We start from the raw sequence: 26,094 nt of genomic DNA, 5'->3' as shown, positions 1-26,094 counted from the left end.
TATCCTCTGAAAAATCAGCAAATACTTGGAGTGTTTGAGATTTGCCCTCATTTTCCAGAAGGTGTGGTCTAACTCAGACAGGATGTTCAGTCAGAATGCAGAACAAACCAGTGTTGACCCAGAGAACTTATTTCCACCCAATCTCAGCATGTTGTTGATGGCCTTTTGACAGGAGTTCATGCCAGAGTCAAAGCCTTCGACGGTGGAGGTTGGGGGTGGGGGTGGGGGTGTGAGGAGGACCCTGAAGAAATCTTTGAAAAAATGTCCTTTGCTGGGCGCTCCCCAATTCTGGGAGGCGTGTCCTCTCCTTTACCAGTTTTTGAAAGTAGCTGGGAAATGCCCTAAGCACATTTTTAGATGGTTTAAAACCATAACGTATTATAATGAAAACCTGATCTGAGAAAATATGTGAAAGAGCCAGCGTCTGTTGTTACCCTGGCATGATTCATTGAAATGAACTGTGGGAGCTCCTTGGGCAAGAGTGCTAAGACTTCAGTATTTCCCCAAAGAGTCTGGTGTTCCCACGTTCACAACTGAATGGACCCTACACTGGATGCTTTCAAGTATCTGGTGTGGCACGCTCTGATATAAAGTGCAATTTAAATTTTTTTTAAAGATTTTATTTATTTATTTGACAGAGACACAGCGAGAGAGGGAACACAAGCAGAGGGGGTGGGAGAGGGAGAAGTAGGCTTCCTGCAGAGCAGGGAGCCCGATGAAGGACTCGATCCCAGGACCCAGGGATCATGACCTAAGCCAAAGGCAGACGCTTAACCGACTGAGCCCCCCAGGCACCCCTATAAAGTGCAATTTAAACTAGTTCATTTTTTCTAAGAATCTTTAGGGTTTTTTTTTAATGAAATTTAAGTATTTTTAACAGATACGGGGTCTGTTTGGTTTTATGGAAAGAGTATTACTTTGTTACAAGAAAATGTTTCTTTTCATGAGCTGTTTTCCTTATTGCATTTAAACCATATTATTAAGGTAAGATGAAATTTGTTATGTGGGCAAATGAATAAATATATGTCTTTATAATTATTTATTTCATTCTATCACATGTATTCTCTGAAAAACATTTCATCTTCACATGCAAAAATTTGGAATTAATGGTGGCTCAGGGTACTTGAAGATGGAAGTTAACAGCTGGTTCAGTCTACAATGTGTCTCTTCGATAGTTTTTAAATTTATTTTAGGAATTTAGATCAGTATTTCCAAAATGATTGACAGGCATTTGTCAATTTGCTTTCCTAGAGTTTTTGTCTGTATTTGATATAACCTTGTATTCTATGTTTGAAAACCATTTAAGTGAAGCTTAACTGGGAAATAGTTCTTCGTGTCCATCAGTGTAAATTTCTGCATCTTTCAAACGGCTGTGTAGTTTTATAAAGTATCTGCTACTGGCATTGCCAAATTATAAAAATAAAAATAAAACCGGCGCAATAAATATTAATATCGTTATTAATCAATTAAAAAAGTATTTAGTAAAACATTTCTTTCGACAAATGTGAAAGACCATCACTATCAACTTTTCAAATGTAAGAAAACCTTTTCCAATATGCCTAACTTTATGCAAAATATTTGCTGTCACTGAAATCGAATTAAAGTGCTTAGACTGAAAAATGAGGGGCGCCTGGCTGGCTCAGTCAGAGGAGCATGCGACTCTTAATCTTGGGCTCGTGAGTTTGAGCCCCACATTGGGTGTAGAGATTACTTAAAGTAAATAAATAAACTTAAAAAAAAAAGAAAAGTGAATTGCTTTGTACTTTTAAATCCTGTTTCATATCCACCTCATTCTTTTTCCATCATGCATGGCTATGCACACCGTTAAATCACAGTATCATTATTCTAACTGTGCATTGAGTCAGGGCTGGTCTGAGGATTTGTCATGTATCGTCCTGACTTCTGATGTATTTCCAATCAGACCTATTCAGACTAATGTACCATATTGAATGTGATCATAAATTCAAGTTTGCAATTTAACTCTAATTAATTTTAGATCACAGCTTTCCCTGACAACTCAAGGGTACTTCATAATTAGATATAGACCTGTGAGTGGACCCAATTCTCTGGTATATAAAACACATAGTGAATATATGTGTAGGTTTATGTGCAATGTATATTTTGCTAAATTCAGAATGAATATTTCAACAAAAACACTAAAATTCAGAAAGATACACTCACCCCTATGTTTACTGCAGCATTATTTACAATAGCCAAGATATGGAAGCAACCCAAGTGTCCCTCCATAGATGAGTGGATAAGGAAAATGTGGTGTATATATTTACAGTGGAAGAATACTCAGCCATAAAAAAAAAGAATGGGATTTTGCCATTTGCAACAACATGGATGGACCTAGAGGATATTATGCTAAGTTATTATAAGTCAGACAGAGAAAACAAGTATCATGATTTCACTTATATGTGGAATCTAAAAAACAAAACAAAACAAAAAAACAGACTCATACAGAGAACAAACAGGTAGTTGGCAGAGAGGAGGGGTAAGAGAGATAGGCAAAATAGATGAAGGAGATTAAGAGGTACAGACTTCCAGTTATAAAATAAATAAATAAATAAAAGTGATGAAAAAGACAGTATAGGAAATAGAGTCAAAAATTTGTTTTAAATTTGTATGGTGATAGATGGTAGCTACACTTACCATGGTGAGCACTGAGTAAGATATAGAGTTGTCAAATCATTGTGTTATTTGCCTGAAACAAATATAACATTATATATCAACTATATTTCAATAATAAAAATTTTATTAATAATGTTTTATTTATCGTAACTTCATAACATTTTTTGATATCTGATAGGACTATGTCTTTTTTGTTAAGTAGGCTCCCCACCCAATGTGGGGCTTGAACTCAGGACCCTGAGATCAAGAGTCATATGCTCTACAGAATGAACCAGCCAGGCACCCCAATAATAAAACTCTTCTTAAAAAGAATGAATATTTTGGTTCAGTACTATGAGATTTTGAGGTTTTCCTTTTAGATCAGAACAAGGTGCTTGGAATGTTTTGACTCAGTGACTCTTTTCTATGAAAGACATCTAGAAACTGGCAGGTTTAGGCTGAAGTGTTGTTATCAACAATTCAGTAAGTTATAGCAGTTATTTTAAAGTTGTATGAAAAAAGTCACAGTCATCCAGCTAATGATAGGGAGGTAACAGAGAGGGAGAACTAAGAAATATAGAACAACACTGACATGTAATTGGTATCATTCATAAATCAGCTGCTAATCCGTTTGTCCATCAAACACCTTCTCACAAAGAAAAAATAAGGTTCACCTCCAGATCTTTAATTTATTTCTCTTCCAAAAACTTTATTACTATTGAATTGTTCATGTTCAACAAAATACCATATATAAAATTATTTTAATTTACATAGGCTGATGATTTCATTACAAATAGGAATTTCTCTTGTAAAAGTTAATGAACTTTGTCTCTGATTTTGACAAGCAACCAGGTACTCCCAAAAAAAAAAAAAGAGGGACACAGAAAAAAAATTCGATTTTGAAAGCCAGATATGCTGCAGAATCTAAAGATAGGGTCAACTATTCCATCTTTCTTAAATAATTCTAATTGAAGTAGAAGTGGGCTGGAATTTGTGATTTCTCAGGGGAAGTGGTACAAGCACTTGTAATAGCAGAAACATCTCAGGAAACTATTGGCTTTTAATGGCATGTGGCAAATTATTTACCCTGAGGGGAGACACTGACTGAGGTCACGGCAGATAGATGAGTCCCAGATGTGACACATTTTCATTATATTCCACGCAGGAAGCTGACACATAATTAAAGTATGATTAGGGATTATTTACAGCTTTGGGATGCTGTCGAAATATTCCAATCCTACCATAGTTATCTTATTAGTAAAATCATTAAGACTGTCTTTAAATCATATTTAAGTATTTTCTTATATTTTCACTGTCTTGGAAATGTGAAAAAGCCCCCTCTTGAATGCTGGCTTTTTAGGGCTTGACATGTTTCAGGAGGGACGTGAGCACGTGCTGCAAAGTCAGACAGAGACGACTGGTCATTTCTCGTTCCGTCTTTGGCCACAGAGCAGGTCCCAGGGCAGGTCATCCTACAAGCCATGGCAGATGTCTCTCTGGATTGAGTTTAGATCATGTTCTAGGCAAAACTATAACGTGTCTCTTGTGCATGTCTGCCCTCTCTTTATTGTGTCTACACACCACATCATTGTGCCTACCTAGCTTGAGACAGCCATGCTCAGCAACTCACGTTCTTTCTCTACCCGCCCCCCCACCGCCCTCCTGTAGGATCTCTGCCTCAAATTTTACCCACACCTAGCAAGTTACCACCAGGTTCCCTCCTCCTCCTAAGCCGAGTGGGGATGTGGGTTAATCATCCCAAGGTGCTCTGTGCCTCTTAGGATGAAGTCCAAACTCTTTAACATGACTTTCAAAGCCCTGTTCCCTGTAGACCAACCCAACCAGCCTGGCCTCCTCGAGCTTCCCTGCCTTGCTCCAACGGTCCAACCAAACTGAATTTCTGTGGGTTCCTCAAATGGACTCATGTTCTTGCTCATCCCCGGGCTCTACCACTAGCTGTTCCCCTCCTATATGCCTAATTCTTCCCTCCCTAACACAGGGGCAATGTTCTTATGTATTTATGGAATAAAAGCAGCAAGTAATTGATTACTTAATCCATTGATTAAATCAGTTACCTTCTAGGAATACTTTAAAGTATTACCTTCCGATGTATTAATGTTACCCATCTTGATTGTATTAGTGTTGTGGCCAATAGATAGATAGATAGATAGATAGATAGATAGATAGATAGATAATAGATGATAGATTTTACGTATATATGTATCTTTAGTTACCTGTGCGTGTGTATAATGAGAAGTACAGAGGAAAAATGATGTATTCATTTTATCTTGGGTGAGATAAAGTAAGATTTCTACTTCAGATTCAAAACTTTACTAACTTGACTCTTTATTTTCCTTAGCTTCTCTTTAAGAGTATGTGCATCTGTAACAGGCCAGAGCATTTCAAATCCAATAGGTGAGCATGTTTTCATTTTTACGCTCCTGTACTATACCAAGAAAAGTTAACAATAAGCATTTCTCGGCACAGACCATAGAAAACTTTGAAAGAGCCCTTTCTTAATATCAAGATTTCTATTGTATGTATGGAAACTTCTACAAAACTACTACTTGAATGATTGGCATTAATGTTATCTTTAAAAACAAATATAATAATGGGGGGGGAATGACTGTAAAACCATTACAAAACAAGGTTCTCAGTTTGGAGAGTATTTTCTAAAACTTTTTTTCAGCTCGTGTATTGTTTTTGATCCAACTATGAAAACAATGTTTTCTTAGTAAGCAAGTTGAAATAGAAATTCATTCAAGCACTGCATTCACTGAATACATTTCCTTTCCTGATTATATTTGCTTTATTTCGGTCCCTAGGCTTGACTGCTGAGGTGCACGTAGACTCCCTAAAACAAAAAGGAGCCATTAAGCGCACACTCTTCCTCGACAACCATCAGTCCCATCGCATCTTCCCCCTTCCCATAAAGGGGCAGAAATCCCTCCACTGCCAGGATTTTGTCGTTTACCTCCGAGTAAGTGTTCCAGAATCACCTTTCTGGCCTCTAACGTTCAGATTCAAATTCCAACCATTTTTCTCTATTGAATCATCGTACTTGTCCACAGAGATCCACATCTATTTTCCTTTTATAGGAGCAAACTTTATTACAAGGCCCCTCGCTCCATTCTTGAGCTCCAAGGCAGCTGACCTGATGGTGTGTGGCTGTTCATTCCCAAGGCTTCTTTCTGTCTTGCACACTATCCTGATACTGGTACTAACTCGGGTGGTTTTCATTTTTCACCGCCTCCCTCCCAAAAAAACCATAAACGTGAGTTATGTTTGGCCAGATGTTATCAATGCGCATTTCAGAGCCAACTCAGGAAAACGTTTAGGCAATTCAACACTTTTATTGAAAGTAATTAATAATTATATTTTTAAAGAATTGTATATTTACAATAACTCCAAAGCCTACCATGAAATAGAAGAGCCAAAATATTTATAACACTATTATTCCAGCTTCTGAGCAGTTGTGGGGTTTATCACTCTCTCTCTCGTTTTGTCTCCTCCCTTAACGGGACTTAGTGAGGGGGTGAGAGAACCCAGTGAGGGCAGAGTTCACAAACGCGCTCTAGAATGCTCTAGAATGAAAAGCTGGGCGCATGACTCTTGAGTCTCATTATGACCGTGACTGGCACACATCTGAAGGTGGCATTTCCTCTGCGTGGTCTGAGGTGTTCCTGTGTGCTCAGGACCTCTGTTTCTGTTACCCCCTCCACTCTGAAGCGGGTTCTGTTTCATTTTCTGAGGGAGCTTCAAGGGCACTGAAGGTGTTTTGAAGTTCATGCAAGCTTAAAGAGATGACAAGACAGGAGGAGAATCAAGATGTTTTCTCCACCTGAGCCCACGAGGACTCGTAAATGCTGCCAACCTCACAAAAACAAAAATCCCAATTCACGAAACTTTCCATGACACCTATTACATATATAAGTAGGGTTTTTTTTTTTTCCTTTGCAATTTGACCCATCTGGGTGGGAACCTGAAGACTGACTCCCAAAGCATATATTTCAATGAAGCCCCAGCCCTAAACGATTTCATCCCCGAACGTGTATTAATTAAGCTGCCTACCACATCCCACATGAACCTAAGCCTGCTGCCGTGATAATCACCTGACCATTCACTTCCACTGGCTGAAGTCAAATGTCGCCTGCCTTTCAAGGGCTAACATCTTGTAGCTATTTCCTGGAGCCTTCCTTGAGCGTGTGATTATTTTCCCTAGGATGAAACTGAATTCCGAGATAAATTATCTCCAATCAACATTAGCTTGAATTACAGTTTGGATGAATCCACCTTTAAAGAAGGCCCAGAAGTGCAACCGATATTGAATTACTACATGGAAAACACCGTGACCCAACAGGTAGGTCCCTGACAATCTGGGATGGTTGATTCCCAGTCAGGCCCCCGGGGCATCGCTCCTGTGACTTTAACACCAAACCCAGCCTCTTGCGTTTGCATTCCTGCACACCAGCTCGTCCCACTGGGGACATTTTCCTAACGTGTTTCCTGAAACACTGCATCATCGTGTTTTCAGAAGTCCTTCCCCTTGAGCAGCCGAGATTTAATTTGTTCAAACTGTGGCTGTTAAGGGAGGAAATACAGCTTGTGATCCTCAAAACACCGCCAGAGTGGCCTTCTTTAGGGACACGGCAGAAGGAAGGGGAATCGGGCTATGATGTCAACGAGGCCGTGTTGGGGGATCACTGCCTAGCCTAGGGTGTCTAGCGGGGCCAAATCAGGCCGCCAAGTGGAATGAAAGCTTTGCTTTAATTTGTGGAATCGTTCATACTTTTCAAGAAAAAGGATGTGATTCAGCTTTTCCCAGATTAATCCTGATGCCCGTTTGCACAACACACAGGCTCACATCCTGGTGGATTGTGGCAAAGACAACGTGTGCATTCCTGACTTGAAGCTGTCAGCTAGACCGTAAGTTTAAATAAATAAACGTGCGCTTTATCTAATGGAATACAGGTGTTTATTTAAAGCTTCTCTGGAGAAAGTATACACTCCCAACTACTACTACCAAAAAAAAAAAAAAAATACTCTGCATGAAATTCTTGAGCTTGGCTACACTTTGGGTTAGCCTGTGTTTGGGTCAGTTCTTTGTCACTGGTATCAAGTGACATACCCTAAGATTTTGCCTGGGCTGTTTCATCTTTCAGCAAAAGTGGGGGAAAAAGTGCTTGTTCAAAGTGAGCCCCTCTGGGCGGGGGGTGGGTGGTGATTCAGGTTGTGTGTACTTGCCTCAGTCCTGGGAGCCGAGACTCAGGCTGGTTGTATCTACACCTTACCCAAACTAGCTTTTGCAGCACCTCATGACTCAAAAGCATCCTTAAAATTGTCAAAATGAAATCAACTTTTTAATTTTCTGAAAAAAGAAAAATTAATGGCACTCTGTGGAGTAAAGCACAAGGTGTCCCAAAATCAAATTAAGAATCAGAGTGCTTCGGGACCCCTGGGTGGCTCAGTCGGTTAAGTGTCTGCCTTTGGCTCAGGTCATGATCCCGGGGTCCTGGGATGGAGCCCTGTTGTCAGGCTCCCTGGTCAGTGGGGCTCCCTCTGCCCCTCCTCCCTGCTCATGCTCTCTCTCTCTCTCTCCCCCTCTCTGAATAAATAAAAAGTCTTTTAAAAAAAAAAAAAAGGAAAGAATCAAAGGGCCTCCCAGTTGCCTGTAATGGAGAGTCACCAATCCAGCACTGGTAACTGCACTACATTTTGTTATGGAAAGAAATGAGACCAAGATAAAACATCCTCTGTTTGAGAAAGCAGACTCATGCTCCTCACACCCCAACACACACACACCCAAGGCCCATCCCACCACCAGTGTTTGGAATCTGCTTGGCAACCTTTCAGGGGACTTTTTCCCCAAACTTCCCAGTTTAGCCAGTATCCAAAGCAATAGCTTTGATTAAGGGTCAAAAGTGTCAAAAGGCATTTCCAAATATTGGCTCAGTTTGAGGTTTGGAGAGAATTAAATTTCCTCGAAATCCTCAGTCAGCCATTTGAGATCTTATTTTACCTGCCTCTTTCTTCCCTCTTACGGTTCACTTGGCATTCACAACCCCCTCCCTTATTCATTTCTAAACCATCTCTCCCTTTTCTCCCACTGCTCTTCTTCTGTTGGGCGAGTTCAGTGTTGTGTGTGTTCAGTGATGTGCTGCAGCGGCCTCATCCTGGCTTGTGAGCCAACTGTCAAATTTCCTGGAATTTTTGCTGGCAGATTAAGTAGGTCAGTAGCCTGAAATTGACGCCCCTGGAATCAGCAAATGAAAATTTCAAAAATTGAAATCAGCTACAAATTGGTATTCCCCTTTTTTTTCTTTTCTTTTCTTTTTTTTTTTTTTTTTGAGAACTCATTGTTAAACACTACCAGAATGTTTTCCTGCCCTGCCCATACAGATGTGGTTCTCTCAGTTCTTCTCACCAGACCCTCATGATGAACCATCTTCTTGTCCAAGTCTTATATTCCCACATCTTTCTTCTTTTCTTCCAAGTCCTTAAATAAGGTATCTACGAATCCAGAGAAGTATGGTACCTAATATTCCTTTTAAACTGCGTTTTTAGAGATAAGCATCAGGTCATCATTGGAGATGAAAATCATCTTACGCTCATAATCAATGCAAGAAACGAAGGAGAAGGTGCCTACGAAGCTGAACTCTTTGTGATAATACCAGAAGCGGCAGATTATGTTGGGATTGAACGCAGCAACAAGGTAATGCCTTGCACATTATTCGAAGTAGGAAAAGAGCTAGTTATATATTGGAAGTCAAATCAATGTTAAGTAGAGCCATCTTAGCTGAGACTTTCTTCCCAAATAAAGGAGGACAAAAAGGCACTTTACTTTGGTCATCATAATAACAATGAGCCAGGAAGGGGGGTGGTCTTAATCAGTATTCATATCTTTCTTGGCCATAGTGCAGAGATAAATTGGCCAAAGATTGAGAGCTGAAGCAAGGAAGAGAATACAACTGGCTGAAAGGAGAAGCTCCCTAATGCGATCTATCAGCTTGATTCCCCTGCTCACTCCCACCCTCGCTGGCTGTTTTCAGACCTTTGTTTTTAGTTCCTTTACATTTCAAGCAGGGTCCCAGGAGGTCTGGTTTTCATTACTGCTTACGGAGGAAGGTCCGACCAGTCCCAGCTGAGCACTGATAACAGCCAAGACAGGCACTGGAAAGGAAACACGTTCATTTTTCTTCCTTCGTGGCCCACCTTTTTGGGACCGGGACCAAGAAAAGCCAGGTCTTCGTCATTTGTGGGTCAGCCAATGCCACCATTTATTAAACTGACAACAATGTTTTTTATAATCTTTCCTTATCAGACCATGAATCTTCTCACTCAGGGCATCCTCAGGTTCTGCTGTGTTTTTAACCACTTGGTCTAAAAAACCATTATAAATACAGTGCAGGATAATGGAGAGAGTGCTTCGTCTTCAGAAATGTACAGAAATGTACAATCAAGAGTAGAGACCCAGCCTAACACTCTTTCACGGGAACCAGGCACAACGGGAGCTCCTTCAGGACATGCTGATGGGTTTAGTCCTTTAACTACGGTTTGTTAACTGTCTGCTGGTTTCCAAATACCACAGACTCCGAGGAGTTTGAGCATTCTAATGACTACATACTTCAATGAAGAATAATTCCTCTAAAGAGATGTTAGCAAGTTGTTGTGGTGTTGATACTTTATAGGCATTTAAAAACGTAAGGAATGCAAAATCCTCTACTCACACCTCTAGTCTTGTGGTTTATGTGTTGGTTAAATTATCTTCTTGGTAAAAAAAATAAACCCAGGTGAGTAATAATCGTGTATCTTTGGCAGTCATAAAATCATCACGAGTTTCTGTTGCAGAAATTTGTAGAAAAAGATCACCTATACACACTCACACACAAATACTGTATAAACAAACAAAAAAGTTCAAGTATGTTATTTTTAAAAATATTCCAGGGCTCCGCTCCTATTTTCATTTGATTCCTTCATGTCCCTCCACCCCTGACTTCAGTAAACAAAGCATCTATTCTAAAATGTTCTTTTAGCAAAATATCCAGTTTACTGTTCACTTTGTTGCGTGGAAAATATGGGAGAACGTTTATCGCTTCTATCTTTGGCTGTAAACATTACAACAGACATTATCCATAATCTCAAAGAAGTCCTTAACTATTTTTCTTCCATCAATTTCCCTTGGGCAGAGATTTAGCTCAGTCTTTGAATTTCACATGACTAAGCCACATTCTAATTTATTCTTTGTTTTTAAGCAGTTTGAGGTTTTGTGTACCTTTTTATTTAAACTCAGTTCAAGTTTTTTTTTTTTTTTTTTTGGACATTTTTCTCCAGGGGGAAACATATTAGGATTATCTGATTGTAAGTTTTGTTATTCTTTTGTTAAAAACATTCATCTTTTCGAAAATGTAGATGTTGACCATCTCTTTCTCTGGAAACCTTCACGGAGCCAGACTTCATACTTCTCTTTGCTGACTTTTTCTAATAAGGGCCTATGCGCTTTATATTATGATTCTTATTGATATCAGTATTGCTGTAAAATAGATATAATATAAAATTTACCATTTTAGCCACTTTTTAAATGTGCAGTTCAGTGGCATTAAGTACCTTCTTGTGCCTTCTTGTGCAACACCTAGCACGGAACGTTTTCATCTTCCCAGATGGAGACCCTGTACTCACCCAACACTAAGTCCCTCTTCCCCCAGCCCCTGGTAAGCCCCGTTCGACTTTCCGTCTGTGAATTTGGCTACATGGGGGACCTCCCATGCTGCCTTTCTCGGCCTCACACCCACCTCACATTCAGCGTGTCCAGAACTAGGCTTGTCATCTTCCCAAACTCACGCTTCTCCCCCACTCCCATTTCTTGTCTCAGAGAATGGCACCGGTAACCACCTCGTTTCTACAGCCCACTCAGCCCCGGGCTCTCCAGTTCGTCTCTTCTCTCCACCCAACTGCCACTGTCACTGCCTTCATCTGGGCTGGCGTGATCTTTTACTGAGATGACCACAGTCTTCTAACTCATCTCGCTGCCTGCCTGCCTCCACACAGGGTACTCCTCTCCCTACCATGTAAATCTGACCCTGCTGCTTCTTGCTGAAGACCCTCACTAGGTCCCCATCCCTTTTAGGATAAAATCCAAATCACTCCAATAACTAACAAGGCCCTTAATTCTATCGCCCCTGTTTACTCCTTTAGCCTCATGACGGGGCTTTGATTCTTTCCTTTACCCCACACTCTAAATTCCAGCAGGACTGATTTTGTCTCCGGTTCCTGTAATACCCATGTGCTCTCTTGCCACAGAAATTGCGGCTGCTGTTCCTTCTCTCAGACGCACCAACTGCACTCCCTCCTCCCCCATATCCAGCTTACTCCTTTCTGTTTATCCTTCAGGCTTCAGCTCGGTCATGATTGAGGCTGCAAACATTTATTGAGCAATTGAGATGGGCTGGGCACTGCTCTGAGATCTTATATGGGTTTAATTTACTTAATCCCCATAACAGCCTTATAGAGAAACAGCAAGTCTGTCCGTATCCCCCACTTGATAGACGAGGAGAAATTCAGTAACATGCCCAAAGTTACACAGCTAGTATAGAGCAGAACCGAGACTCACACCTCCACTGTTAGGTCTGATCCCGGGCTCTGAGCCACTGATCTGCACTGTCCCCCAGCAGCTTTGATGTCACTTCTTGGCGGGGGGCGGGGGCGCTGCTCTGGTCCTTAAATCTAGGTGCATAACTTCCCTATCACTATGACTCTCTCCTATTCTAAAACTCCAACTGCACTGATTATGTTTCCATTGCTTGTTACAATTGCTTGTGATTACTTATTACAATTGTTAGGATCATTGGAAATTGAGTGAGGACATGGATCTTTTTTTCAATGCCTGGTAAACAGCAGGTACACAGTAAATATTTTTAGTGAATGAATAATATCTTAAGAGCTATAAATGGATTAGAGCAGGCGTGTCCCTGGAACAGCTAAGGAAAAGAACCTAGAAATATGTAGAAAAACAATCATTGTTTCACTCAGAGAAAGGAAATAAAGGTTAAAAAAAGAAAAAGAGTGGGAGGGTCTGGGGTGAGAAAAGATCTTTGATTGATGTGAAAAAAAGCTATTTCCAGAAAACTGGAAAAAATGTACATATAACTTTTAACCTTTAGATAAGATAAAATATTTACTATAGAAACTAAGTCCTTGAATTATATTCAAAGGACTCATGGAAATTTTGAAAAGCTTTTCTGAGTTCTTTTTTTCTGTTTTCAGGACTGAGTTAATAATTCAAACACAAAAGGTCTCTCTGTACAATTAGGGTTAGATACAGATCCTTAAGAATTTAAATACATGCTAATTCTACCTTTCAGAGGAGAGAATGTTACCAGCTTTTTGAAACTGTGTTTCTTAGCTGCTTAGAATACTAACATGTCATTCAGATTATTTGGACAGAGCATGTATTAAATTGCCTCCAGATATCAGTCATTCACTCCTTTCTCGTGAGTCTAAACAGACTTTTCAGTGGTCGTGCCTCCCTGGTTGATTACAGGAGGGAGGATTTTATAGTTACTTGGGTTTCTGTCTATCTCATTTCAGACTCCTCTTAGGAAGTAGTGTGAGCTACTTCGGCTCTGCATCTCCCCTTTACTACTTTGTGCCCAACACTGTTCTAGACCCTGGGAATAGAACAGATACAAAACCCCCTGCTTCCCTGAAGTTAATTTTCTCAAAGCATATGATTTACTTACAAAATTCTTTACCTGGATGTGTTTGTTTAGCACTTCTTTGTTTTGGTGTTGGATCTTGGTCTTTCTGAATTAAGTGGGAAGAATGGAATGGAGGACGGTTTCTGAAACTTTTACATGAAAAGTCACATTACTTCCTTAGATGGGGAAATTTCAGTAGAGCTGACAGATGGACCAATGGTCCTCATATTCAGAACCCTCTTCCTTGGACCCCTCCGGGGACAAAAATTCCCAAAAGGTTGCTCCTTTGTGAAAGGAGCTTCCTACTGCAAGCTTATCTCTGGGAATGAGGGTGACAGGGCATATATTAGTGGCACTGAGTAAATTAGAGGGAAATAATGCCTCTTCAAACTTGAGTTTTTATACTTTCTAACAAGAATAGGATATGCGGGAGGAAGGGAGCAGGAAGCACTAGGTAAACATAAAAGTATTCTCTTCCCATCTTAGGTATTTAGAGGATGGAACTAAGATTGATTGTATAATCTCAAACTAGGACTATGGTGTGTAGGAGTTTGTGTTCAGAGCAAATCTCTTGCAAATGCTCCTCGAGTCATATGATATCCTCTACTAATACCTGTCATTTCATTTTTTGCAAGAATAACTTTGTTCAGTGATGTTTACTTATCTGTGATCTTCATGGCCCGAATTTAACATTAGCAATAGTGAAAATAATTTCTAAAATGTTCATTATTTTATGTAGTAAGCATTTTCCTCCTCAGGGAAACACACTAAGTATGTTTACCAATCCAATTTCTTCCTATAATTAAACTTTGATTTTTTTTTTTCTCTCAAGTTTCTCTTCTGAGTTAATGGTCACACATGAATTCTTGGGCACAGTTGCCCGCACAGGTGTTTGAAATCAAGAGAAGCTTCCCGAGTTGCCTTTGGGACAGGATGTAACTTATTTGTCCCCTGAGCTCCAATGGTGGTGTTCTTTCCCATTGCAGGACCTGCGACCACTGAGCTGTGAGTACAAGATGGAAAATATAACCAGGATGGTGGTATGTGACCTTGGGAACCCTATGGTGGCAGGAACAAATGTAAGAGAAAACCAGAAGCCCTTACTAAGTTCTAATTGAATTTTAAAGAGAGCTAGTACAAAGCTCCCCAATTAGCACTCAGCAGGTTAGCACCTGGCAACTAAAACAAATTAGGCAGGAAATTACCAGGGTGGTGGATTAAACATTCTATCCTATACAGGGTAGGGAATCTGAGGTTAAAAACTCAAAAAGATGAATACTTTTATATGCTTTCTCTTTTGACTTTACTCTTACATGTCTTTTAGATGCTTTATGAAGATGTTTTTGCTGAAGATTTTCTCTTGGGATATTTTTTCTTTGAATGTCACTGCAATTTTTTCTTTGTATTCAGTAAATGACTTAAGAAATAACATAAAGGTTTTAGCAAGGAAGATTAAGCTTTTATTTTTGACATACCTCCCATATAATATCATTCGCAGTGTTTTTATATTAAAATGTTACCATAACCCAGCTTTTGAGTTAGCTTTACCAGGTCTATATTTTCCATGTATTTTAATTGAAGAATAATACAGAAAATTGTAGCAAGAAAAACAAAAGACAATAATGATCTGTAATGTGCTTTTGAAAGAATAAGGGCATGTTTTTCTTCTTCTTCTTTTTCTTTGTTTCCAGATTTAGGAACTTTTCATTCAGGATGACTTGTAGACAATAAGCTTATTTTATTCAATAGCCATTTAAGTACACATAGTAACTTCTTGTAATAAATATCTCAGTGGCAATACTTATGAAGTCATAAATCAGAAAAAATTCTGAAATCTGCAAATACTGCATACTTAAATGTTGCATAAACTAAACATACATATTCCTGTTTTAAATTAGGTATTTATGATTATCAATAAGGTGGCCTATTTGAAAAAAATTTTCATAAAAATTTATAATTGCATAGGTTTGTATTAGAATAGCTTCCCAAAATATATTCCAAAGAGTACTGATCCCTTGAGATACGGCTTTAAAGGGGAGTTCTGTGGTCAATGCTGAGTATCATATCCTCCTCTGGGGCATTCACATGCACATTTGCATTTTAAAGGTGCTGAGAAGTCCTGCAGTAAATAAACCTTTTAGCCCAGGATCGCTCACACTTACTTGAGCATTTGAAACTATCAAGAAATACCTATTCCCAATTTATACTTTAGGGTATTGTGCTAGAATAGTATTTTTGCTTTTCTACACCCTAATAAACTCTATTCCATCGATCCCAGGTATTTATAAAGTGTGCCAAGCTATAGCCTAGTAAACTCACTTGTTGGGTCAAAAAAAGTAAATATTTAAATGAAAGATAAAATTCTATAACAGATTTTTATTAGCTAACATGTACTGATTGCCCTCTGTGTTATAAGCCCATCACTGGGTGCTCTGTCTTTTATGTTATCTCATTAAATTTTCAAAACCAACAATCCCATGAGTTGAGTATTTCTCCTATGTTATAGGTGAAGAAACTGAGAAATGTTAAATATTATGTTAAATAAATTTCCCAAAGTCACACAGGTATTGAATGACAAAACCAAGGTTTAAACCAGGACTGAACACAAAGTCCATGTTCTATCCGGTTGTCAAAATTGTGAAAAGTACTTGGATAAAAACTAATGAATAACAGATGAGAGGAGATTTTTAAAAGAAGCCATGAAAGATAGAATGGGATTTCTAAGCTGAGAAGTTAGAACATTTTTCATTAGAATCCTTTTATCTAGAAACTAGTAAGTCCTTTTGCTAGTGTCCAAGAAAAACCCAACCACCTAGTTTGGTGTAGAGAAGAGGTCTACCCAAAGCCAAAGAGAAAGAAATTGACATGGTAGCAGCAGGATTTGCAACTAGAGGTGACCAGGCGCTCATTCCTTTGTCAGTATTAAAAGTGTTAAATCTAAGCTAGAGATCATCTAAGATCATTAATAACTAAGAATAATCTTGGAACAAAAATTGGCCACTGGGGACATTCCAAGTGGAGGGTAAAAATGGCAGTGTGGTCTTAACCACATATGTGTTTATGTGACAGGATGTCAATCCATTTTACCCGCAAATAATTTTTGGAAGTCAAGGAAGTAAATTGTTTGTATTCATTTATCTGTGAGGTCTGTAATGGAAGAAACCTAATAGCTTTCTTATCTCGCCCTTTAATGCCCTTAAATACATCAAATTTTATTGCATTCTGTTTTGTTATAAAACATTTTGATTTATTTACTTCTTCATTTTGTACTTTAAAAAAAATAGTCTCAGTGGATTGTAGTAAAATTCCAAATGTAAAAGCAGTCCTAAATATTAAAAAGCATCATAAATCACCAGGACCATTTATTTTAGTCCCAATATTTAAAAAAAATAATTTTCAAGAGACTTTTTATTTTAATTTAATAAAACATTCAAGTTAGTATTCAGAAGTATTACTTCTGATTTATAAGCAGTAATGTCATTTTCATATAACATCTATATGTGCCAAAAAGGATTCATAAAAACTTGCAAAATCTCTCAGTCAGGAAAACAAAAAAGTAGTGGTCCCACAGAGGTTCTTTAGAATCAATGCCCAGAGATCTGGTGTTCGGTTCTAGTTGAAAACACACGGGTCTCTTACCGATACAAAATTGTCACATCATTGTTGTGTCTTTGTCCCAGGATCAATTGTTCTATAATGAAGACCAACATTAGCCAGGCTTCTTCCCAATACAGTAAGATCCCCATCACTGGAACTGTGCAAACAACAGCACACTCCTTCACATCATTCTTTCAACCATTTTTATTGTACCCCTTCTATATGCCTGATACTAAGCTAGAGTCTCTCAACATCAAGATGAAAATATACAATCCCCATTCAATAAGAAACTCGAAATTAGCAATATCAGAGGTTGAGTGATAGGAGAGTAGCAAAGAAGGAGATAGGGAATAAAGAGAAAATTTCTGCCTGACCTGGCCTGTGGGACCATACAGTATATTGCAGGAGGATCTTTTTCCTGAGCTTTGAAGCGTGAGTAGAACCTCTTCAAGTAGAAAAAGCAGGAAAAGTTTTAAGAGGTTTCCAAAGAAGAGAAGAGTTTATGTGCAAAGTCCCAGAGGTCTGACCGAAAATCGCACATTTGTTATTATAAAGGAATTCATCATGGCTGCAGCGTAAGGATGCATTGGCTTAATAATTAGACACACCTGGGTTTGAATCCCAGCTTTGCCATTTATCAGTTGTGATACCTCGGACGAATCACATTGAAATTCGAAAAGCCCCATGTTTAGGAATATTTGGAGCAGTGCAATTATATGATGTATATAAAGCCACTAGGGCAGTTCCTGGCTGGTAGCACAATCAGTAAGGGCTAGTTAAATAATGATGATGACTTATGATAAAAATAAAGATTTACTAGTTCATATTATTACTGGTTCATATTAACACAAGTTTTTAATCACTGATTTGATTCTCATAGCGTAGTAGCCAGGAAGAGTACAGGTCCCGGAGTCAGTTTGCAGGAATTTCAATTCCAACTCTACAATTCACTTCCTGTGCACCTGGAGGAGGGAACTTCATTTCCCTAACCCTCAGATTACTGGTCGATTGTAAAATGTCAGCAATCACAGTACCTACCTGTGGGGTGGTTGTCATGATTATGTGAGACAAGGCATGTAAGGTTTACCAAAATACATGGGAGAGTAAGTCATATAATTACTTAGCTCTTATTTTTACTTCCTTATTTATATTATCGTTGGATTTATTTTCCCCAACATTTTAAAAATCTGTCCTCAAATTAAAAAAATAATAAGAACGGCTTCAAAACTTGAGAAAATAAAGAAAGGTGGAAAAAACAATCCGTACACTCATAACCTTAATATAACCATAGCATGTTATTCTGATATATTTTCTTACCATACACCCTCACTCCTGTACAGTAATTTTTCCATCGATAAACTTTTAAAACAATAGGTGAAACATGTTGCACTGTTTCTTTATGGGTCATCATTACATTAGAAGTATTTTCCACATCTTTGCATAGACTTCACAGCCATAATTTCAATGACTACCTAAATGTGCATCAAACACAAGCATTACTGTTATCCAAATCAATCATCTCTCATATATTTAGGTTGCTTTTAATTTAGCACATAGGAAGGTGGCCGGAGAAGAGTTCATATGGGGCTAAATGAAGGGAAGGAACCACAATGTACGGGGACTTGAATTGTCTGGGCCCTGTCATCTTAGTTACATGACTTCCTCTCAGCAACCCAGGGTGGAAGCAAAGAAAAGGACAGCAATCTAGGATGGGGATTTGCAGGGATGACTTAAAAAAGATTTTTACGCTGTGTAGAAAGTCCCTCCCTGTCATAAACTTAGTGTCTTGTGATTTTTTTCTTCTAGTATTCTCTGGGCCTCCGATTTGCAGTTCCACGTCTTGAGAAAACAAACATGAGCATTAACTTCGATCTCCAAATCAGAAGGTTAGATTTTTAAGTGCCTAAAATTATGGTCAGCATTCAATATAGAGAGTGAAATGAATGGCCACTCTTCAAGCTCCTTAACCTTAAAAGTTCTCCTGAAATTAGAACCCAGACTTTCACAGATCATTTTTCCTTTGTTTCTGTTATTTCAGTTTTGTAATTTTTAAATTAATTAATTTATTTATTTATTTATTTATTATTATTATTATTATTATTTTAGAAAAGAGATCTATTCTATAGGCCAAGTTATTTTACTAAAAATTTTGTCCTGGGTACCCTCCCACTCGCATTTACCTCCATTTTTCCTCATTCTGATTCACTTCCCTTCTCCCACCCTCACCAACACCCCTACTACGTACCCACCATGCTCTCAGCCAGGGGTCGGCTAACCCCTGAGAATAAAATTTTTGCAAAAAAGCATAGATTATGCATTTGCAATCTTGAAATCTAACTCTTCAAGAACCAATGAGTCTCTGATAGTTTCATTGTGAGCACCACGGCAGGAAGCAGGTGTGATCATATATTCATTCAGAGCCTTCATTCAGGGCCTTCTCTGGTAACTACAAGCCAAAGCAGGTAAGTAGCTGCCCTTTTTTCCTAAGACTGACCCTTTACAGATGTTCAAGTGTAACTATTTTTTCACTGTCTATTCCGTTTGCTCCTTATGGCTGAAAATAATGAGTGGGAAGTCTTGTAGGGAGCAGTGTGCATGAAAGCCCAACTGTGCACTTCAACCCATTAGCCAGTAATGGGATCAATTTAATGGCTCCAGGCCAGTATTAAAAGAAAAGGAGATTGAATAGAATGTAATATACCAGAGTCCTGTTCATGAAACAATCCATTAGATAAATATAAATGTGTAGAGTAAGATACCCTGTGAAATGTATATATTTCTTTTGTGGTCTGCAATTTTAAATGTCTGAACAACATTGATATAAACAGCATTTGTTCAGTGTGGTGGACCCTTATTCTAACTATAACACAACTCTGAAGTCCGTCTCTACAGTTTGGTTCTCAAATACTAGTGTGTAGTGTGACTCAATCTCTAAACTTACCTTCTGTCCTGTAAGAAGTGATTGGAGAGTGTTGACTTTGTGCAATGGATTACTTTTTAATAGCTGCTTTGATTAAAGGTTTAGAGTTTTTTAAAAGTATATAAACTCTATAAGAATATAGCAGATTTTTAAAATCTACAACCTAGGGGAACCTGGATGGCGCAGTTGGTCAGGCAACTGACTCTTGGTTTTGGCTCAGGTCATGATTTCAGGGTCCTGAGATCAAGCCCCGCGTTGGGCTCCACGCTCAGCATGGAATCTGCTTGGATTCTCTCCCTCTTCCTCAGCCCCTCCCATTCATGTTCTCTCTCTTCTCTCTCTCTCAAAGAAATAAATCTTTTTAAAATTTTTTTAAAAATCTACAACCAATATCACAAACCACATCCCCTAAATTTTATGATAGATTTCTAAGAAGGAAGGTTTTCTAACTTACCTTAGGTCCTTTTCTGACCTTAATTAGGTCTTTTTTAAAATTTAACTTACTATTTTCTGCTAGAGATTTTTAAAAAATTTTACCCATCTTAGTGATGAGATGCAGACAGAATGAATTCTGTAATATCATTTTACCAAAAGCTTATTAAATCACTTCTTTGTATCGATATAAATGTATATCTTCCAAAAGTTTCAGGTAGTCCTAAATATTTTCATTTGGGAAATATCTGTTAGTTTTCAGAAAAAAAGAAAAAAAGTAAAGGCACTCCATAGTGAGGACCACCATCACTCCAGACGGTAGCCTGAAGTTTCTTTTTCTCACCATTACTGTCTGTGACATTGGTCCTGCAATGACATGAAGATACATCTCTCATGAAATATAAACCCTTTATTTAGAAAGAAAATCTGGTACAAAGATGTAAAGCAAATTCCTTGACACATCCTTCTTACTTTTGATTACAGTTACAGGTAACAGAATGAATGCAACTAGTAATTCACTCAAGGAGCAAAGGACACCAAATGATGTTCTAAATGCCTTCCCCAAATCCATCCTGGAGATCATCATTCAAATAGTGAATTCAGCAATGAAGTGCTAAATTTGATAGAAAATAGAAATGGCCACATTTTAACATCCCCCTTCATCTAAAAGAATGGACAGTGATTATATTCTATGCTTACATGCTATAGAAACTCATGACTATTTTAACATTATCTTGAAAAATATATATAAAAATGCAGAAATGAAGAACCAGAGAGGCTACAGGGACATACATAAACCATCAAATTCCCAAAACAGACATTTCAGAGATGAAAATGTTTGAGAATACTTAACACTGAGGTGAGCATTTATCTACATGCTTTCCAAGGACATAAATAAGTATTTAATGGACAGTTTGCATTCAATTTAAATGTGTTAAAACCAAAAATAAATTAAACCAAATGCTCTGAAGTCTAAATTCTTAAGCTTTTGACCACATTGATCACTGTTACCCACATTTAATGTCCTTTTCCACAAACAGAACCCAAAAGAGAAACGGGGCTTTATTTATTAATAAACTTAAAATAGTTCATGTTACCAAATGTTTGCATCAAATGGTCTCTTCACGCCGTGGCTCTGTGTGACATGTAAACGTTCTCCTCCCTGAGTACAGTGGGTCTCAGATCGCAATTCCCACATATAAATAGGTCTTCATGATGTCATTGACAATGCTTCCTCGGCCATGGTGAAATGAACATCGTATTGTATTTGCTGATGTTCCAAAGACCACAGAAAGCACAGAGGGAATGTTAGAAAACAGAAAATAGAAAACAGTAAGGAAAAAGAAAATAGCATCAGAGCAATAAATAAAAAACATGTTTATCCTTGGTGCATGACATAGGGTGTAGTCATGGAGAGGAAATCCATCATTCCTGCATAGAACTAGCACCAACAGTATAAATAGCTCAGTGTCCAGGTGGTGGGTGATGGATTGCTTGTTTGAACGTAGCAGTGGTATTAGCGAGGGAGGTTTCCTTCCAGGAAAGAGGTCAAGGAAGCATCTAAGTTATATATCAAGCCCAGTGCCTTTCTTACCAGGACATATTGTAATCAACACTGGTTGATTACAGCACCAAGTGTCATGACAAGGCTGTGTGACAGAGGACAATTTTGAGTAGCCGGCCAGATCTAGTCTCCACATCTGCCGTTGCTCTCATTACTTTGCAAAATAGCCTCTGTCAGCTTCCGATGAGACTTCTGTCCGAAGATGATTTCAGTGCCTGACACCTATTTACATTTTCAGGGTGTTGTGAGTAAAGACAATTGTGTCATTTCAACCACGTGGAAACAAAATGCAATGACATTATGGGACAGCTTAAGTGAAACTTTTTTTTCTTAATTTGTATATCCACTGCTGCAAAGCAGTGAGAACTAGAAAATTGAACCAAGTCTGGGTAATGTGTGGAACAATGAGACTTAAATTTCTAAACTAAAGAGTTTCCCGTCATGCATTTGGAACTACACAATGTGTGACAAGTAGAATTACTTAATGACTTCTTGCTGGTTAGCAATTCAGTAATTAAAATATAAAACAAAACAAAACAAAAAAAACTCTTCAGTTGACTGATTTTCCGCAGATGTGATAATAATAAAGTGGCCTGGAAACTGGGGTTCAAACTTTGATGAACAAGTCCCCCTAGACTCATCACAAGGTTAGCCGTGATGCCCCATGACAGGAAATGAGCCTGACATTGGCCTGTTTATATCTTTTATGTGTGTTTGTGGTTGAAGTGGCCTTATCAGTATAAACAATCAGACAAGGCTTTTCAAAAAGCATTGTGGGAACGATTCTGTCTCCTCCTCCTTTGAAAGCCGGCTCTTATCATCTCTCCAGCTCCCACATTTGGAAAGCTTCAAAAGCCAGTCAGAACATACCCCATTACCACCACTGCAGTGTGAAAGCTTATCATTGAATCTGCATGAAAGTCGATGATGAAAAGAGGAGGCTTTCTCTTCTTAATGAGACCTGGATATAAACATGACCTGTCCGTGGTGGTGTGGCCACATCTGTTTGCTGAAAGCTGCATTATCTTTGGGATATGAGGGTGACTCTAGGGAAAGCACAATGGGGTTATAAAAGCAAATGGCGTCTGCATTCAAAGCTCAGCTACTGGTCCGGCCTCTTGTGAGAACATGTTTCATTTTCCTGACAGGACTGAATGCTTAACATGCATTTTTTAAAAATTAAATTTCATATGTAGGCACAGCTGGGTGGCACATTCAGTTAAGCGTCCGACTCTTGGTTTCGGCTCAGGCTCGTGAGATTGAGCCCCGCCTCGGGCTCTGCACTCAGCATGGAATCTGCTTTGAGTTTCTCTCTCCCTCTCCCTCTGCTCCTCAATCCCCCCACGCTCTCTCTCTCTAAAATAAATAAATAAATCTTTTTTTTTTAAATTAAGTTTCATAGTAATTATATTTGCTTGAGAGAAAAAAACAGCAGACTTAAAAATAATTTTGCCACTGTTCAAAGAAACATTATTAAACACGCACTTTCTATCCTGAGATTCTTGATGCACTTGACAACATCTATGTCATCTCCTAATTGCCTTAACATGAGCTGCCCAAATTCCTAGGGTCTTGCTTCTTCCCGCCATTGGCTATGATTTCAATTCACTCTCGCCCCCACCCTAGTCAGCCAGTGAGCATGCAGTGAATGTACACTTATTTTAATATTACTGCAGAAATAAACCGTAAGGAAGATAAATTTGCTGCCAAAACAATGTATGGTGTGATGCATTCCAGAGCCAAACACAAACGCTTTTTCCATTATGTGCTGCTCTTAGATTATCCATGCTAGTTCTCTTCTTTATTAGCATGGAGAATCAGAAGTTGACTGTGCCTTCCTTTCCCATTTAATGGGCAATGAACTTGATGCACGGAGAACTCAGGAATGTGTCCAAGGTAGAAGCTGGAAAATGAACTCAGCTTGCTGCCTTCTTGGTTTAGCCATTGAAACAAAAAAGGGTTAGCTTTTCTAGATGTCTGTTGTGTTTTCAGATAAGATGTCTTTTCATGGAAAGTTATTACATTCCTTTTACTCATAAAGAATCTTAGCATTTCCATTTTCAAATGGTTATGATTTTGTAGAATGGATATGCCATTGTTTCCTGAATGATTGTATTAGTAATGTTTGTTGTTCTTTTGATCTACAGAATGTTATGATTGTATATTGTAACATGTCTGAAAAAATATATTTAAATCATATTGTCCTTGTGTTTTAGTTCCAACAAGGACAACCCAGACAGCAATTTTGTGAGCCTGCAAATCAACATCACTGCTGTAGCTCAAGTAGAAATAAGAGGGTAAGTAATAATCAAGTCATTGTAGTAGTTATACTGTAATAATAGCTTTAATTATGAAAAAACACTAGTAAAAATTATACGGAATTTTCCTAATGCATTAGCAATCACAATTCATTTTGGTTATAAATTTTCATTCTTTTCTACCCATCATTAGACTTCCATTGAAAACTAGAGTAAACCCTATATGGTAATTAACTCAAAGGTTATCAAAACAAGAGATCACTTTATTCCCCAAACTGACAGGTCAGTAATCAGACTATAAAAACTAGTGATAAGAAGTCAGATAAAATCAACAAACCTGTGATTGCCCAAAACTCTCACTTCTCCAGTAATTATTTTGGCATAATGAAAACTCAGCCTTATCATACCTCATCTTGAGTTGAACAAATGGCTAACTCTTAGATGTGAGGGTTTCTGGGATTTACATTTTTTTAATTTTTTATTGTTATGTTAATCATCATACATTACATCACTAGTTTTTGATGTAGTGTTCCATGATTCATTGTTTGTGCATAACACCCAGTGCTCTTGGGCGCCTGGGTGGCTCAGTTGGTTAAGCGACTGCCTTCAGCTCAGGTCATGATCCTGGAGTCCCGGGATCGAGTCCCGCATCGGGCTCCCTGCTCAGCAGGGAGTCTGCTTCTCCCTCTGACCCTCCCCCCTCTCATGCTCTCTCTATCTCATTCTCTCTCTCAAATAAATAAATAAAATTTTTTTAAAAAAAAAATCCAGTGCTACATGCAGAACGTGCCCTCTTTAATACCCATCACCAGGCTAACCCATCCTCCCACCTCCCTTCCCTCTAGAACCCTCAGTTTGTTTTTCAGAGTCCACCTTCTCTCATGGTTCATCTCCCCCTCCGATTCCCCCCCTTCATTCTTCCCCTCCTGCTATCTTCTTCTTTTTTTTTTATTCTTAACATATATTGCATTATTTGTTTCAGAGGTACAGCTCTGTGATTCAACAGTCTTGCACAATTCACAGCACTCACCATAGCACATACCCTCCCCAATGTCTATCACCCAGCCACCCCATCCCTCCCACCCCCCACCACTCCAGCAACCCTCAGTTTGTTTCCTGAGATTAAGAATTCCTCATATCAGTGAGGTCATGTGATACATGTCTTTCTCTGATTGACTTATTTTGCTCAGCATAATACCCTCCAGTTCTATCCACGTCGTTGCAAATGGAAAGATTTCATTCCTTTAGATGGCTGCATAATATTCCATTGTATATGTATACCACCTCTTCTTTATCCATTCATCTGTCGATGGACATCTTGGCTCTTTCCACAGTTTGGCTATTGTGGACATTGCTGCTATAAACATCGGGGTGCACATACCCCTTCAGATCCCTACGTTTGTGTCTTTGGGGTAAATACCCAGTAGTGCAATTGCTAGATCGTATGGTAGCTCTATTTTCAACTTTTTGAGGAACCTCCATACTGTTTTCCAGAGTGGCTGCACAAGCTTGCATTCCCACCAACAGTGTAGGAGGATTCCCCTTTCTCCCCATCCCCATGAACATCTGTCATTTCCTGACTTGTTAATTCTAGCCATTCTGACTGGTGTGAGGTGGTATCTCATTGAGGTTTTGATTTGGATTTCCCTGATGCCGAGTGATGTTGAGCACTTTTTCATGTGTCTGTTGGCCATTTGGATGTCTTCTTTGGAAAAATGTCTGTTCATGTCTTCTGCCCATTTCTTGATTGGGTTATTTGTTCTTTGGGTGTTGAGTTTGATAAGTTCTTTATAGATTTTGGATACTAGCCCTTTATCTGATATGTCCTTTGCAAATATCTTCTCCCATTCTGTCTGTTGTCTTTTGGCTTTGTTGACTGTTTCTTTTGCTGTGCAAAAGCTTTCTATCTTGATGAAGTCCCAATAGTTCATTTTTGCCCTTGCTTCCCTTGCCTTTGGCGATGTTTCTAGGAAGAAGTTGCTGCAGCTGAGGTTGAAGAGGTTGCTTCCTGTGTTC

The 26,094-nt window shown here is 38.7% G+C and overlaps 1 protein-coding gene across 3 annotated transcripts in view; it reads left to right on the top strand.

Annotated features, from left to right (window-relative positions):
* Positions 1–26,094, top strand: part of ITGA8 (integrin subunit alpha 8) — a 179,470-nt gene that overhangs the window by 99,776 nt on the left and 53,600 nt on the right. For all 3 annotated transcript variants that reach the window (XM_032425577.1, XM_032425579.1, XM_032425578.1), the window contains 8 exons: positions 4,973–5,028; positions 5,439–5,593; positions 6,836–6,973; positions 7,472–7,539; positions 9,178–9,325; positions 14,294–14,386; positions 18,711–18,790; positions 24,037–24,117. In XM_032425577.1, the coding sequence (XP_032281468.1) occupies positions 4,973–5,028; positions 5,439–5,593; positions 6,836–6,973; positions 7,472–7,539; positions 9,178–9,325; positions 14,294–14,386; positions 18,711–18,790; positions 24,037–24,117 (819 nt within the window). The remainder of the gene's footprint in view (positions 1–4,972; positions 5,029–5,438; positions 5,594–6,835; positions 6,974–7,471; positions 7,540–9,177; positions 9,326–14,293; positions 14,387–18,710; positions 18,791–24,036; positions 24,118–26,094) is intronic.

This window comes from Phoca vitulina, unplaced genomic scaffold (assembly GCF_004348235.1).
Source record: "Phoca vitulina isolate PV1807 unplaced genomic scaffold, GSC_HSeal_1.0 scaffold33, whole genome shotgun sequence".
NCBI lineage: Eukaryota > Metazoa > Chordata > Mammalia > Carnivora > Phocidae > Phoca > Phoca vitulina.
Note: the sequence above shows the minus strand (reverse complement) of the source record. Positions and strands in the feature narration are given on the sequence as shown.